The sequence below is a fragment of the Ictalurus punctatus genome, chromosome 10 (genome assembly GCF_001660625.3).
Source record: "Ictalurus punctatus breed USDA103 chromosome 10, Coco_2.0, whole genome shotgun sequence".
Taxonomy (NCBI): domain Eukaryota; kingdom Metazoa; phylum Chordata; class Actinopteri; order Siluriformes; family Ictaluridae; genus Ictalurus; species Ictalurus punctatus.
The window spans coordinates 28391717-28408523 of NC_030425.2; the positions used below are offsets into that span (position 1 = coordinate 28391717).

The following is a 16807-nucleotide window of genomic DNA, read 5'->3' on the forward strand; positions in this document are numbered from 1 at the left end:
GCCAAAAATCCACACCGCTAAATTTTTCTCGGTTGCGACCGCTGCGGGAGCGACTGAGAAGGGTCCGCTGTCGTCATACGGTACGAGAGCGGCCTCTAGAGGCGGAATACACCGAGACCACAAGACACCAAGATAGCGGGTTAAGAGTTGTTTTAAAACCCAAAACCTGGCTTTAGTCCAATCTTCATGTTTGGGAATGGAAAAGATCACTGTTTTAACGTTTAAGTGCGCATGCTTTTTAGAGCCATTACTGTACTTTGGGGGGGGGGGACAGACCTTAACACTCGTAAAGGTCATAAAAATACTGCCAACATGTGTTCGATCACAATAAAACCCACAGCGCGCACAGGGACCGAGGGTTTCGGACCTCCGGGACGGGAAAACGGGGACAAAATATTTACACGCCGCACTTTTTTATGATGAGCCAACAAGGGGAAAAAAAAAAAAAGTAGTGTGTGGCTTGTAAATAGGAGGACATCGAAGAGAGAAGTATTTAGACGGGCGGGGAAAAAAAGTTTTCCACCAGACTCATTGTTCTGGGGGAATTTGTTTTGCTCGGACTCGCGATAACAGCAGAAGAAAACGGCACGCTCTGACAATAGAGTAAATATCGGACCGCACCCGAGAGCCGCAGATCTGCGCCGCCGCCGCTCCGACCTCGTACACGGCGAAAGCGGGTCACGGTTCCGCCACATGGGTCTTTGGTGCCGATCTCAGCGTTTATTTCAAAACCACCGTCTTTCATTTTATCCCCAGATTGTATTTGGTGAAAAAGAACAACTGTATGCATGCCATTTTCGCATATTCTAATAATAAATAAATAAACGAATGAATAAAAACATGACTAGGCTCTTAGAAGTCTTGTAATGAGAGCAGAATGAGTTTCTACTGCCACCTTGTGGACGACACCACACACTGCAGTGGGATTTCTTTAAACGATTTCCTGATTACAATTCAACGTGTGATAAGTTTAGAACCCGTGTGCTGTTTATTAAGCGCAGCGGCTCCGTGGAACTGGCTTCGATTCTTCTCCTAATTCATTCATTCATCATAGCCGACAGTCTCATCACTTTCGCTCTCTGTTTATAAGAAGTTTATATTCATTTATTCCATCTTCAGCAGCAAGGGCTTCATCGTGGTTGATCCCGAGTCTCGCCCAGGAACACTAGGTGTGAGGTGCGAATTCAGAGGCCTGGTTGAGACACCGGTTCCCAGTCCATCACCCAGTGCCATGTTTTGGGGACGTCCGAGAACACTGAGATAAGGATGGAACCACTGTATTGCCGTGCTGATGTTTTTAAACGTAAAAATATAAATTGTGTACCTGGTGTATTGTGTATGCTGTTATCGGTACGCTGTTACGGCCACCTTCAGTGGCTTAAACACATTTAGGATTAAAACACATACCTGCAGGAACCTGGATGGTTAAAAAGAAAGTCAGTGCAGCGGTTAAGTCATTACCTTTTAGCATCGATACCTTTCAGCAATATTTGTGTTTCTATATGACATGAATTTAATCACTAACTGACCAATAGGAGCGCTCAGAGGCAGCACAAATGTTACCGCACGTGTGTGTGTGTGCCGTATTAGTCCTATGCTTAAGTTAAAGAGAGTTATAAAGAAAGGCAGAGTAAGCCGAGCTAACTAAAATGAATGCTGGATGTTTCAATTTTCTTTTCTAATTTTTTTTTTTTTTTTAAAGGTTAGTTTCATCCCCCCCCCCCCATCTCGAAATTCTTGATTACACCCTGCTTCGTTATAGATACAGTACCTGCCAGTTTCGGTGCCATGGGGTCTTCAGAGACGGGAACTGGGCCCTCCTGGACGTCGCACGGTTTCTCGGGCTGCTCGGCGGCAGCAGTGGGAGTCGCAGGCACTGCGACAGCTGCGGCCTTCACCTCGACGTACGCCTGAGGGCCTCCAGGCAAAGGCTTGGAGTTGTGGAAGAGACTAGCCCAGGATTTGGGGGTGTTGGGGACAGGTGCCGTGGCAGGAGAGAGAGGAGAAAGCGAAGGTGCTTGGACCCCTGAGTCCGTGGGAGACGGGACCGGAGCAGCGCTTGCCTGAGGATCGGAATTGTCGAGTCTGGTGGCAGGCGACTGCTCCGGCGTCCCGTTAGCCTGGCGCCCGTCCTCGTCAGTAGTAGCAAGATCTGCGGTGAGCACAGCAGCAGAAGGCGGGGGAGAAGGTGAGGAGGTCGGGCAAGGGACGTTCCCGTCACTGCCCTGCAGTTCAGGGCTCTCTAGAGCGGGGGGTTCTGAGTGCTGCTCTGCAGTCCTGGCCCCTTCAGCATGGCCACCACTCTGGGAGGAAGAGGAAGAGGAGGAGGAAGAAGAAGAAGAGGAAGAGGAGGAGGAAGAGGAGGACGAGGAAGCCGCAGCATTACCGTCCAACAAAGAGGCGGTTCCGCTCGCCAAGTCCACAGAGGATTCATCAGGGCTGTCACAAGTCCTCTGATTGGTAGGAGGGCCAGGCGGAACTGTGGATGATGTGGAAGAATGTGTGGAAGGGATCAGATCGGTGCCAGTGTCCTCGGATCCCAGGGCCGGAGTGCCGAGGCCGTGTCCGTTCACCAGCCCCGTGCCGGTCACGCCGTCCGCCGCCGCGCCGCCGCTCTCACAGCCCTCCAGGTAGTTGTAGTATCCCGGAGGTCGTTTTTTCTTTTTCTTGCGCTCTCGCTGGCCCAGGCCGCCGGAGACGCCGTCCACGTCGGAGCAGGCCTGCTGGCCGTCCAGGGCCGAGGGCTCGGAGTCGGCGCAGTCCACAGAGTTAAAATCGGCCCCGGGCGAGACGCAGGAGACCGGGGCGGCCGTGGGAAGAGGTTTCTGAGCCGGCTGGCAGCCCAGGATGAACTCGGGAGCCTGAGGGTTCAGAGTGCTGGACACTTTGTACAAGGAGTCTTTCACCACCACAGGCTCCGAACTCATCACCTCATCCACGCCGAACTCGATGTGTTGGTAGTCCTCTCCTGCAGACGACACGGTCACGTTAGCACACCACGGTTCACACACGGGCGCATTTCAAATATAAACTAATTCCTGATTAACACCGTAGCAAAAACCATCTCGCCCCTTAGCCTTGCTAACCACGTACACAGGGTATCCCCATTCAACCGGAGGTTTTCTCCAGACCTTCTGAACGCCACGTCCAGAAATTATAAAGGCTTCAAGCGAAAGAGTGTCTCATCTTGCATTAACTTCATTCGAACGCCAATTTACGGCGAGCTATTGCATTCGACGATGCCCGTCTATTCACCTATACATATTTACACGTTATAAAGATACGACGCATCAGACTACGAAAGAACTTTCAGTTGAATGAGGGAAAAAAATATATATATATTCGCACCAAAGCAGGGTTTAATTCTGGATTCTGATTGGTCGAGAGTTAATAGCGAATACGTTATCGTTTCCGTAGTAACGGCTCATCCGCAGGGACTCGTAGGGCGGACGCGGTTATTGAGAAACGTCTAACCGTCGATCTGTAGAGATGTTTAACGTTTGCAGGACGAGTCTCCAGTGACGGCGCTTTGTAACTGGGATTTTCGGACATCTTCGCGACGGGAAGTTTTTCTCAGTAACGCGACGAGCTGCGCTTATTTTGGTCTTATTAAGACCCAGAGAAGAAGAGCGACTGCTATAACAAGTGAAAACAGGAACTAACGCGTTTCAGGTTACATTAAATACAACTCTAGACTGATGTATTGTACAAGGAGCCGTTTTTAAAATCGGAAATAGTTGTGGTGTTTTTGGATATTTGTGATTAAAATTTTTTTTAATGACCGACAGATACCCTGTGCACAATGTACAGTGCTCTCCACTAATATTGGCACCCTTGGTAAATTTGAGCAAAGAAACCTGTAAAAATCTGTCTTTATTGTTTAAACTTTTGATATTTTGTTTAAAAAAAAAAAAAACAAAAAAAAATTCTCTTATGGATATCAAACAAACCACATTGTCCAATTTTTTTAAAAAATAGCTTTGTTAAATATGTGTGTGCAACAATTAATGGCACCCTTTTAGTCAGTACTTTGTGCTACCTCGCTTTGCCGAGATAACAGCTCTGAGTCTCCTATAACGCCTGATGAGGTTGGAGAATACATGGCGAGGGATCTGAGAGCGTTCCTCCAGACAGAACCTCTCCAGATCCTTCACATTTCGAGGTCCACGCTGGTGGACTCTCCTCTTCAGTTCACCCCACAGGTTTTCTATGGGGTTCAGGTCAGGGGACTGGGATGGTCAGGGCAGGACCTTGATTTTGTGGTCATTAAACCATTTCTGTTTTGATTTTGATGATGTTTTGGATCATCGACCTGCTGGAAGATCCGACCACGACCCATTTGAATCTTTCTGGCAGAGGCAGTCAGGTTTTCATTTAATATCTGTTGATATTTGATGGAGTCCATGATGCCATGTATACTAACAAAACGTCCAGGTCCTCTGGCAGAAAAACAGCCCCAAAACATTAAAGATCCACCTCCATATTTAACCGTGGGCATGAGGGACTTTTCCACATGGCTACCTCTCTGTGTGCTCCAAAACCACCTCTGTGTTTATTACCAAAAAGCTCTATTCTGGTTTCATCTGACCGTAGAACCCGATCCCATTTGAAGTTCCAGTAGTGTCGGCACACTGAAGACGCTCGAGTTTGTTTTTGGATGAGAGTAGAGGCTTTTTTCTTGAAACCCTTCCAAACAGCTTGTGGTGATGTCGGTGACTTCAGATTGTAGTTTTGGAGACTTTCTGACCCCAAGACACAACTAACTTCTGCAGTTCTCCAGCTGTGATCCTTGGAGATGTTTTATCCACTCGAACCGTCTACTTCACAGTGCGTTGAGACGATACAGACACACGTCCAATTCCAGGTCGATTCAGAACATTTCCAGTCGACTGGAACTTCTTAATCATTGCCCTGATGGTGGAAATGGGCGTTTTCAATGCTTGTGCTATTTTCTTATAGACACGCCCCATTGTGTGAAGCTCAACAACCTTTTGCCGCACGTCACAGCTACATTCCTCGTTCTTACCCACTGTTATGAATGACTAAGGGAATTTGGCCTGTGTGTTACCTCATATTTATACCCCTGTGAAACAGGAAGTCATGCTTGAACAATTTCCTGTTCCTAGCCACCCAGGTGTGCTAAAAAAAAATTGAATACATTGATGAGAATATACTTCGAATACATTTCTCTCCTAAGAATTCACAGAGGTGCCGGTAATCGTTGCACACCTATACTTAAACATTATTTTAATTGATAAACCTGTGCTGTGTTTGCATTTGCTTGGCATCCAAGACAATTCTTCACAGCGTTCCTTGCCCATATTTACCAAGGGTGCCAATATGAGCAGAGGGCACTGTATAGTAAAACACATTTATACCATTCTTCTTATCATCATCATCATCATCATCATCATTCTTATTAATGCCCCATCGACCCCAAGATAAGACTGAAAGCTGGCTGTTGAGCTGCGCTGTGGAAATCCGAAGCAGTAAGTGAAGACAGTTGGAAATGAAACAAGAACGGCGTTAATAATTCTCAAAACGCGACATTTAATACTATACCAATAACCAACAAAACAGCAAGCCACCAAAAGCAGTCAGGGGGAGAAGAAGGGGGAAAAAAAATTAATAAAAACAATTAGAGTCATTAAAATCGCGAAGAGCTTTCAGTCGAGTCCGTGATTTGCCATGTTGTCTGTTAGTATTTATTTGAAAGGGTTCATTCCAGGGCAGCAGCGAAGGACAGTCATTAAGAGATAAGCAGGACAGGAGAGATCTCGTCTCTCGAACACCGCCGTTATGCAGCTCTCGTCCAAACCGGGTTATTAGTGAGGGAACAGGGCCAAGAGTAATTATCGGTTGTTGTTTTTGTTTTGTTTTTTGAAGGAAAAAAAAAAAAAAAAAAAGAATTAATCATCTGAAGCAGAGTTCTCAGGCCAGAGAGAAACCCGCCGGTGCTTTATTATTATTATTATTATTATTATTATTATTATTATCTTTTCTTTTTTAAAAGCATGCAAAGCTTCACAGATTATCCAGCAGGCAGAAATGACAGGGAAGGGTTGGAGAGTTGAGAAAGCTGTGTGTCTGTGCGTGTTTTAGAAATCGAGGTTCTGCAGCGAAACACAAGAAGAACAAAAAGGCGACGTGCGTGGAGCCCAGAACTCACCGCAGACCTGCCGTCTCATTGATTCCGTAATGTACGGCACATCAACAGTGCAGTAACCTCCTGAATAATTAATACAAATCAGGGTCAATATATCAGTACTGCTCGATTTTATTGATTTGTTTTTTATTTTGTGGTGCAGGAACAGGTTCAAAATCACACATGAACAAAAAACATGAACGTTTATTCTTATCGATTACAGTCCAGGTATGAAGAACGGACTTCTCACAAAACGCTGGAGGTTGTGGAACAAGACGAAGAAGCAGCATGGATACTTATTATTATTATTATTATTATTATTATTATTATTATTATTATTTTCCATCATGTTTTTCAGGACTAGGCCCGTCACAATAAACTACTTACGTTAGACGATGTGACCTTCCAGAAATAACTGCGATAAACAATATAATTGTCGTTTTAAGACCTTTTTATTCCACTGAGAGGGATGGACTTTTAACCGACATCATGATACAACACTGTGCTTTAGTTCTTCGTGCTGTAGTTATTCACTACGTGTGTTTTACAGCGTTGTTACGGAAAGAACGCCTTACTTAAGATCAAGCTCACGTGTGCGTTCGTGCCGTTTAGTGCAGAAGCGAGTTGTAAAGTTAGTTGCAGTCGACGCGATTCATCCCCCAGTGCAAATCAGGTTTATTGTGAAAACGTACAGGCTTCCAGCTGTTTGCGATGAACACGTCAAACAAAAGCAAGTGAGATAGTTCGACACGACGGACGCTTCAAACGGTTTCAACAAATTCAACTGGAAATGCGACTTATTATGATTTCTCCGGTCTCAAAAGTATTCACCCCCCTGAATGGAATCCCTCACAACAGCACGAATATGCAGAACAGGTGTCGTCTCAAGCTAATCAAGGGCTTCGTTAGTTGCAGCAGGTGCGCTTGAGCTGGAACACATGAAATACCTGAACTGGCTAGGGGTAGAACACGTATGAAATACCTGGACGGAGCAGGAAAAGGAAGATATCGACGGCTGCAGGCAGACGTCTGAGAAGGCAGGTTGTGAAAAACCCTCGAGTGACTGTAAAAGACCTGCAGCGAGACCTGGTGTAACAGGCGCTGAGGTTTCAGTGAGCACAGTAAGGAGCGTACTAAACGCAGAAGGTTTCCATGCCAGAACTCCGAGACGTTCACCGCTACTGACCCAAAAGCACAAGAAAAGTCGCTCAAAATCATATCAATAATCCACAGAAGTTTTGGGATTCTGTTCTGTGGAGCGATGAAACAACACTGGAACTTTTCTGCACGATGGATCAGCGGTACGTCTGGAGGAAGAAGAATGAAGAAAGAACACTCTGTCCACAGTCGAGCATGGTGGTGGCTCGGTGATGCTCTGCGGCTGCTTTGCGTCCTCCGGCACTGGAAACCTGCAGCGTGTGGAAGCCGAGACGGATTCATTGAAGTATCAGGAAATCCTAGGAGAAAACTTCACCCCGTCTGTGCGGAAGCTGAAGCTTGTGCATCATCGGACTTTCCGACAGGACGATGATCCAAAACATACCTCAAATTCCACCAAGGCTTGGTTGCAGGAGAAGTTCTGGAAGATTCTACAGGGCCGTCACAGTCACCTGACTTGAACCCCATGGAAAATCTCTGGTGGGATGTGAAGAAGGCGGTCGCAGCACGCAAACCCAAGAATATTACTGACCTGGAGGACGTTCCTCATGAGGAACGGGAGAAGATTCCTCAGGAACGCTGACAGAAGATCTGCATCTCGTTTGCAGCAGGCCATAACAGCGAAAGGAGCTCTAAGTACTAAAGATGCTCTCCATGCAGGGGGTGAATCATTTTGAGACTGGAGAAATCGTTATACGTTGCATTTTCAGTTGAATTTGTTGAAACCACTTGAAGTGTTCGTGGTGTTGAACGATTTCACTTGCTTTTGTTGATGTGTTCATCGCAAACCGCTGAAAGTCTGTAAAATTTGACATTGAACCTGATTTGCAGTGGGGATTGAATCATTTTGATTGAAACTGTAGGTTTATGTTGTGTGTAAACGTCTGATTAATCTCGTATGTGTATCGGATGCGTTTGGGCGAGTTCGTTAACCCGCTAGCAAAGCGCCGATCATTCAGCTTCGGCTCATGCAGCTCAAGCGGCTCGATCCCCGGCATTAATGACTACGACCGGATTATTCGAAACGCTACAACCGTATCGACGCTAAAAACATTCAGTGCGTTGATAACATCAACATTGTTTTCAAGTTCAAAATCGGTGCTAGCGCCGCTAGTTACGCATCTTAAACTCGAACGCACGCAGTTTTTTTCATTCGAATGGGCGTTTTAATCTTAACTTCGACGGATATTCGAATGGTTCACTCCGACAGCCCTCGATCGGACGCAGCGCTGCTGACGTTCGTTCTTACGCAAACAAACACGCGTGTAAACGCGACGAGCAACATCGAGGTCAGCAAAAACGATCCAGGTCACGTCCGTATATCGCACGATAAGTCGATAACGTGATTATCGTGACGGGCCGAGTAACGGGGACGCGTTCTGAACGCGGTGTGAATGACCCGAGTGATCTTACCTGAGTTGTGACTGACGCAGGAGGCTCTCTCATTGAAGGGGGGAAGCTGTGTGTTTAGAAACAAAGAGAAAAATCATACTGGTTGTGCGTGGATATAAATGCATCAAATACTCATTTACAACAACACGGACACCAAAGAAGGAGGAGTTTCAATGTCTTAATTTACGCAGCAACAAAATGGCCGACAATGATACGGCGAAGCGAGCGCGGACACTCGCACGCTTTCTTGTACGTTTATTTATCCTTTTTTTTTTTTTTAACTAAGAGGAAAAACGCCGTACTCAAATGCAACGATTGCCCTTATATTGCAGAGTATACACCCACTATAATAATAGGAACACCTGCTCATTCGCACAATTATCCAATCACGTGACGGCAGCAGCGCACGCTAGCGTTTTAAATCCTGCCGATACGGCGCCGATCAGGTCGAGAGCTCCGCCGTTCTGATGTGACCGTGAACTAAATCTCAATGGGTTTCCAAGCTGCCGTATGATTGGTTGATTGGATAATCGCGTGAACGAGAATTAACTTAGACGGATACCTATACGTCATCTCGAAAGTCCTGTTTAAGTACTCTTGTCCATTTCATTTTTGTCTCAGCACGTCTTGATGGAGATTATGCTCTGCCTCGGGAGGACACGGTGCGTTAAATTACGAAGCCACACCCAGCGCTAAGGAATTCTTCACTTAGCTCAGCGTTAAATACGTTTTTCTAGTTAGCCGAGACGTACATTTAGAACGCAGGACGCACGGGGCCGCCATTTTACAGCCGAGGGATAACAGTCGACTCTGATGTCACTAATAATCTTAAAGTATCATGGAGATGGATCTAATAAACAAAATCTTCTCTTCTTCTTTTTTTTTTTTTTACCTCAACAAAACAGCGAGGCGTCACAAAGAACTGCTTGAACTCGTCCGGGCTGAACTCCCCGAAGATGTACTGTGGAAACAAACAGAAAAGCTTTATAATTTATTATATGTAATTTCATTACATCAAATCAACGGCATCCGTTCGGTGCCGTTTCATTTGAAATGATTAAAAATAGTAATAAATAAATAAATAAATAAATAAATAAATAAATAAACAAACAAATAAACAAACAAACACCACAATACCACCGATATTTCAGAAAAATGTATCACGTAATCGTTTATCACGACGGATATTATAATCGATATATCGCCCAGCCCTACGCCAAAGCCTAATGATGCAGTGGAGTGAATTAAGGACAGTTGGTTAGTTTACCCTGTCGAGGCAGTAAAATCATGACCGAGTGCTCGGGAAACAAAAATAATAACCTGTCTCAACACGCATGTGAACTGTATAACTACATAATACCGATCATGTGTTTATAAAGCTGAACTTCCTTGCAGGCAAACACAGGAAAGCCTCTTAAATACAGGAAAGTGTTGACGCAGTGATTCACCGCTCCGTGTTTGCTTTTAATGAGGAATAAAGGGGAAAGGTGATGTCAAAGTCGTTTATCAGTTCGGGGGGGAAAGGACGAGCCTGAAAGCGATGAGTCATGAAGGATCGGCGCGGCGATACGAGGCCGCGACGTGCGACTCGGCCTTCGCTCCGAGGAACGTGAAAGACTGCAGAAGACCAACGTGCAGCGATTTCACCAGCTTCCCCTCGTTAAACCGCTCGAGTCTCCGGTGTTCCACATCTCCGGACCAAGAAAGACGGTAACGGGACAGAAACGACACGCTGTAAAACACCGACTGTTTTATATCCTACACACGCTGGGTGTATGTCGGGGTGGACGCGATGAAATATATATCCGGATACGTGAAAAATCAATCATTTTGAACAGGGTTTGCTCATAAAGCACCAGCATGTCTAATCCGACCACTACCTGCGCTGGATTACAGTGCGAGTACACCGTTACAAGATTTAAATGATTAGTTGAAAATATATTTTTTTATATATATATATATATATATATATATATATATATATATACATATATATATATATATATATATACACAAATATATATATATATACACACACAAATATATATATATATATATATACACATACACAAATATATATATATATATATATATATATATATATATATATATATATATATATATATATATATATATATATATATATTAGTGTATGTGTGTATATCTTTAAAATATATAAAATAAATTATTCATAATATTAATTATTAATTTATACATTCCAAAAAATGAATAGTAGACTGATAGTATTATTTATAACCGGTTTTTAACACGGCGTGTATCGAAGTAACGACTCGAGTCACGTCCAAAGATTTGCTTGTACGTCATCAGGAGACCATTTGCATTATATAAATCAAGCGTTTGTTTATTTTAGTCTGTCGGATAACGTGCACATCCGTAGTTCATATTAAAGCCTTTAGCCAGCTAGCTAGCTAAACCTGATGTAAAACAGAACTGTTAGCGTAGCTAGCGTATTTCTAGTATACTTGATACCAGAGACGCACCGATACTAAATTTCTCAGCCGATACCGATACCCGATTATTCAGAGCGGTATCAACCGATACCGATAGTTCTGCCTTTTATACCTTCTTATAAATGAATAATAATGAATTCCACAATCCTGAAAGAAATGCAAATAAAAACTTTATCCTCTCCATTTCAGCACGTTGTTTGACAGTAACTGGTCTCATCAACAGAACACACATTACTCTAATGAACATGAACACATGAACTCAGTTCTGAAGATCAAAGTAAGATTATTAACTTGCTGAATGTTATTCATTCGTATTAACACTGACTGAATTGTAAAAACCCTCCTGTTAGTCTCACACTCACTCTCCACACACACAAGCATTTCTACTTCATCACTGAACATCACACTGGTAATATATATATATATATATATATATATATATATATATATATATATATATATATATATATATATATATATATATATATATATATATATGTGTGTGTTAGTGTGTGTCATACTAGCAGTTTGTAATTGTTACAGTTACTTTTATAATCTAGTTGTTTAAAATGATATCGCAGAAAACCGTGAATTTATCCCGGTGTTAATATCGCATCGTCGTATCGCCCGGCTGTAGGCCGTTTTCGCTCAAAATTAAGATACTAAACTTTGCGGTTGGTAAGTGTTTTTTCCAAACTGTGTTTATAAAAATACACATTTACTAATCATTAATGCAGCGGTTCTCAACCCGGGGGGGCGGAGAGAGCGGGAGGGGGGCACAAATTGTTTTCAAGAAAGAAAAAAAAGAAAAAAGAACACACACAGACAGGGTGTCATTTGGGTACTTTATTGCTTTTCAAATAGAATGTGCATAAATGAAAAACCCCGCGATCCCTCCACCTCTGTATTTTCTTTTTGCTGGGGAGAGGCGGAGCTTAGCCTTTTATCCAGCTGTCAGTGCAGTCCAGCGTCGCCAACTTAGAGACACTTTTTTTTTTTTTGGCCAAAAAGGTGCCCAACAACAAATCTAGCAACTTTCAGGACAAACCTTAGTGCCGGAGACGTAACGTCGTCACGGACGACGAGACGCGCCCTTCCTCCGCGTTTACATCACTCGTACGCGAATGATTTTAGAGCGCAAGACGAACGGAACGCGACATGTTTTACATGTAAAACAGTCCACGTTATTACAGCCTAGTTCTCTTGTTCAAAGTAGTCACGGTGCTCGGAAACGTTTCTGATCATTCGTGTTGCACACCTGTCCGTTATATAGTTTTATAAAAAATTTAAAAAAAAAACATAAAAGTTATGAAAAGTAATTAAAGAAAAGTAAAAACAACACTAAAGCAAAAAAAAAAAAAAAAAAAAAAAAAAAGCTATCCATCTTCTGTTTATCATTATACCTGCTCTCCTACAATTGGGGGGGGGATGGGGTTTGGGTGCGCCACATGACAGGGGAAGCTTGGGAGGGCTTTAGTTACAAAGGGTTGAGAAGTTCTGCGTTAACGTATTCTATGCTGGTAAAAATGAACAGGTTATTCCTGTAAAGACACCGTGTGTGTGTGTGTGTGTGTGTGTGTGCGCCCATGTTGCTCAATCCTGTTAAACTGGATGCTTAATGGAACAAATGTGCTCCAGCATGCAGTTACAGATGTGCTTCTTTACCCACTCTGTATCTCAGCTGTTCTATTAACTCTGCCAGCCCTGACAAAACATTACCCTGTTCCTCTTATCCGTTAAACCATTTATTCCACATTACGTTTAGGGAATGTACGAACGATGACCTTTTAAGTCCTCCTCCTCAACCGGACACACGAGCCGTCGATCCAAATCTCGCTAGCCAGCGAGAGTAGAGCGGCGCTAAGCCCCGCCCACAAAGGTGAGATCTGTCCCAGAACGACGAACGCGATGTTAAAGGTCACGCAGGTTTGGGCACGCAGGTTCGCCCCAGGTTCATCTGTTTGCTGGGGTTATTTCCCCATTATCTTGCTGTAGTGCCGACAATCAAAGTGGTGAAAAACGGTGTTTTTGAACCCACGAGCCCAGAAACGTCTGCGAACGTGGAACCAACCTCATAAAGCAAAAACTGGTGCGCCGGTCCTGTGAAAACCCGGTTTTATACAGCGATGATCACGATTCTTTACCCAGCTTCGCAAAAGTACGAACAGGAAGTAACCCGACAAATCAAACGGAACACGTTACTCGGCATGCGGCGCCAAGAGCGGTTTTGTTGAGGCGAACCACAGACCAGGAGGACCAGGGACCGGACCCTGGGGGGGAGGGGTTAAAGAGTTAAACGTTAAAGAGTGTGTTTGAAGCAGGCAGTGGTGAGGAAATGAGTAACAAGTTGTGTCGGTGCTGAGGGGCTACAGGAAAACACTTTTCTGTAAGAGTAGGCGGTTCCCGGATAAGTTTATTCACGACACGCAGCAGAAGCGCTAGCTAAAATACAAGTCCGGCTTTGGGACTGGCCGCTCAATGGATGTTAAAATCTTTTCGTTTTTTTGGGGGGGTTTTTTTTTTCTTCTGGCTGCTGTTTAATAATCGCGTCGCGTTCTTCTCGCATTACATACCACGAATCATCTCTGCTCTCCTCGCACTCGTCTCCTACACGCTAAGCTTGCTTAATACATCAACTTTTAATCCCTGAAACTTTATTCAATGAGGCACAGGAAACTTCGGCTTTTTTTTAAAAAAGTAAATAAATAAACGAATAAAAAAAAAAAAAATTCCTGAAATAAGTTTTTCCCTGAAATACAGCGTCCTGTCTACACGTTAACCGAACCGACGGCTAAACTCGAGCTTCTCCGACCTTCGCCCGTCTAAATCTGATGATCCCGCTCCTCTGCGGCTAACCTGCTTTCATCCAGCGGGCTATAATTAACTTAATCCTGATTGCACTAACCGGCGTTAAGTCTAAAATCTCCCGAGCGCAGAATGCACACCAAGAGGCGGGCGCTGGGAGTTATTCACTCGGTGTGAAAATTTTCTGAACGTGGGCAAGGCAGGAATAATTCTTTCGGAAATACACTTAAACACGCGTGTATATATATATATACGCGCACACACACACTCATATATATATATTTGAACAGCTTCAGCAGGTTGGAAGAGAAACGTGAAACAGGCTCCGCACACGTGACAATAATCCCCCGGCCTCTTCGCATTCAACACGTGTGAAAAGCGAGAGAAAGGAGAATGCAGCTGACGCAGACGGAGCTCTGCTGAAAACGGCACAACGGCGTGACGCTGTAATCCGACAGCCTCGACGCCGCTAATACGGCGCACAACAGAAAGAATTTCACTTTGCTTCTTTTCTGCAGGCGTGCCGCACGTACCGCGCTAAGCTCCCCTCTCGCTGCTCGCTTGGAGAGAGGATTAACACAAATTGGCCATCTGTATTATTTCGACATGCTGAGGTGACGACACCGTGAGCGACGCAGACGTGGCCGGGGGCAAAGTTCACACCGTTCGGGCCAACCAGAGTTTAGGAACCCCCCCCCAAAAAAATAAAAAACTTGCATAACTGTACCGCCGATTGATTTGATAAAGAAATTCACATATTTCCATATATATAATGTTGACGCACAAAAGTTGTGCGATCTATCGTTGAACACACACACACACACACGGTTATCTAGGCCTACAGGGAGAGCCGTTAGTGGATTATCAGACGGCAACAACTGATAAAACATGAACGCGGTGGCCTCGCCCCTACACCCCCCTAACGCCTTCCGACAGAGTGGGCGGGGCTTAATCTCATGTACGTGTTCTGATATGTTTCAGCAATAAACGTTGCTTGGAATCGCCTCCTTTCGCCGACGTGGTGACGGAGCATCAGCAGAAACGACTGGGGGCTGTGACAAGCCCAGAATTATGACTGATATCAATACCGCCTTTAGTATTGTGACGTTCGGTATTAATGACACTACGTGTCGATGTTTTTTTTTGTTTGTTTGTTTTTTTTTTTACTAAAAGATCAATTTACAATTTAAAAAAACAGTGTCCATACTAGTCTGGCTTTATTCTGACCGGAAACTGCCAGTCGAGGCAGAAACTTTAATAACCCTTTGCATGCTCGTTGTCGTGTTAAACACTTGAATATACTCGATGCGTCGTGCAACCCTCGTGCTACGTTTAGACTCGAGCGATCTTTAGTGACTTTGTGAATGAGAATTCCTAAATCTGACAGGGCAGATTATGTGTGAGTGTGTGTAGGGGGGAAGGGGTCAAAGTTTTCAAAACCAGCGAATGAAAAAGTGCTGGGAGCCAATCAGATTCAAGCACTCTTAAAGACCCTGAAGCTTGTGGCCTGAAAAGTGCACAAAAGATCTGAGTGGGAAGAGAGGCAAACAGGAAGTGGTAATAGGTGAAAGCGCACGTTTGAACGGGAGAAAACGATACCAATCCAGAATGGTGATATTACATTGTTTCTGCTTATAGAAATGTGCTTAGAGCCTGTTCATAGCAAAACATTAGGCTGCTTATATAATTATTTTATTTATTTATTTTTATTTTTTTTTTAAAAAGGCTATCTACGGCACCCTCCACTAATATTGGCACCCTTGGTAAATATGAGCAGCTGTGAAAAATTGTAAATCTTTTTTTTAAATATAGGTGTGCAACAATTATTGGCACCCCATGAATTAAAATGAGTATATTTGTTGTATATTCCCATTGATGTTGTACATTTTTTAGTACACCTGGGTGGCTAGGAACAGGAAATTGTTCAAGCATGACTTCCTGTTTCACAGGGGTATAAATATGAGGTAACACACAGGCCAAATTCCCTTAGTCATTCATAACAGTGGGTAAGAGTGAGGAATGTAGCTGTGACGTGCGGCAAAAGGTTGTTGAGCTTCACAAAATGGGACGTGTCTATAAGAAAATAGCACAAGCGTTGAAAACGCCCATTTCCACCATCAGGGCAATGATTAAGACGTTCCAGTCGACTGGAGATGTTATGAATGGACCTGGAATTGGACGCGTGTCTGGATCGTCTCTAGTCTGGATTCGCGCTGTGAAGAGGACGGTTCGAGTGGACAAAACATCTCCAAGGATCACAGCTGGAGACTTTCAGAAGTTAGTTGCGTCTTGGGGTCAGAAAGTCTCCAAATGTTTTGGCTCTTTAATGTTTTGGGGCTGTTTTTCTGCCAGAGGTTCTGGATGTTTTGTTAGGATACATGGCTTCATGGACTTTATCAAATATCCTGTTCCAGCAGGACGATGATCCAAAACGTACATCAAAATCAACACAAAAATGGTTTACTGACCACAAAATAAGGGCCTGCCATGGCCATCCCAGTCCCCTGACCTGAACCCCATAGAAAACCTGTGGGGTGAACTGAAGAGGAGATTCTGTATGGAGGAACGATCTCAGACCCCTTTCCATGTATTCTCCAACCTCATCAGGCATTATAGGAGAAAACTCAGAGCTGTTATCTTGGCAAAGGGAGGTAGCACAAAATAGACTAAAAGGGTGTTAAATTGTTGCACAGCTATATTTAACAAAACTATTTTTTTTGGATAAACCTGTGTTGTGTTTGCAATTGTTTTTCTACGAGAGAAGAGTATTTGAATTTTTTTTTTAGAAAACGTCAAAAGGTTAAACAATAAAGACAATTTACCACAGCTTTCTTTG

General features: G+C 43.9%; 1 protein-coding gene across 2 annotated transcripts in view; it reads right to left on the reverse strand.

The window, feature by feature from the left end:
• Window positions 1-16807, reverse strand: part of usp10 (ubiquitin specific peptidase 10) — a 34748-nt gene that overhangs the window by 14376 nt on the left and 3565 nt on the right. The window contains exons 2-5 of one of the 2 annotated variants that reach the window (XM_017477537.3): window positions 9588-9656; window positions 8717-8762; window positions 6170-6229; window positions 1772-2968 (exon numbers count right to left, since the gene is read on the reverse strand). In XM_017477537.3, coding sequence (XP_017333026.1) covers window positions 1772-2968; window positions 6170-6229; window positions 8717-8762; window positions 9588-9656 — 1372 coding nt within the window. The remainder of the gene's footprint in view (window positions 1-1771; window positions 2969-6169; window positions 6230-8716; window positions 8763-9587; window positions 9657-16807) is intronic. The other variant, XM_053683149.1, reaches the window with a different exon arrangement.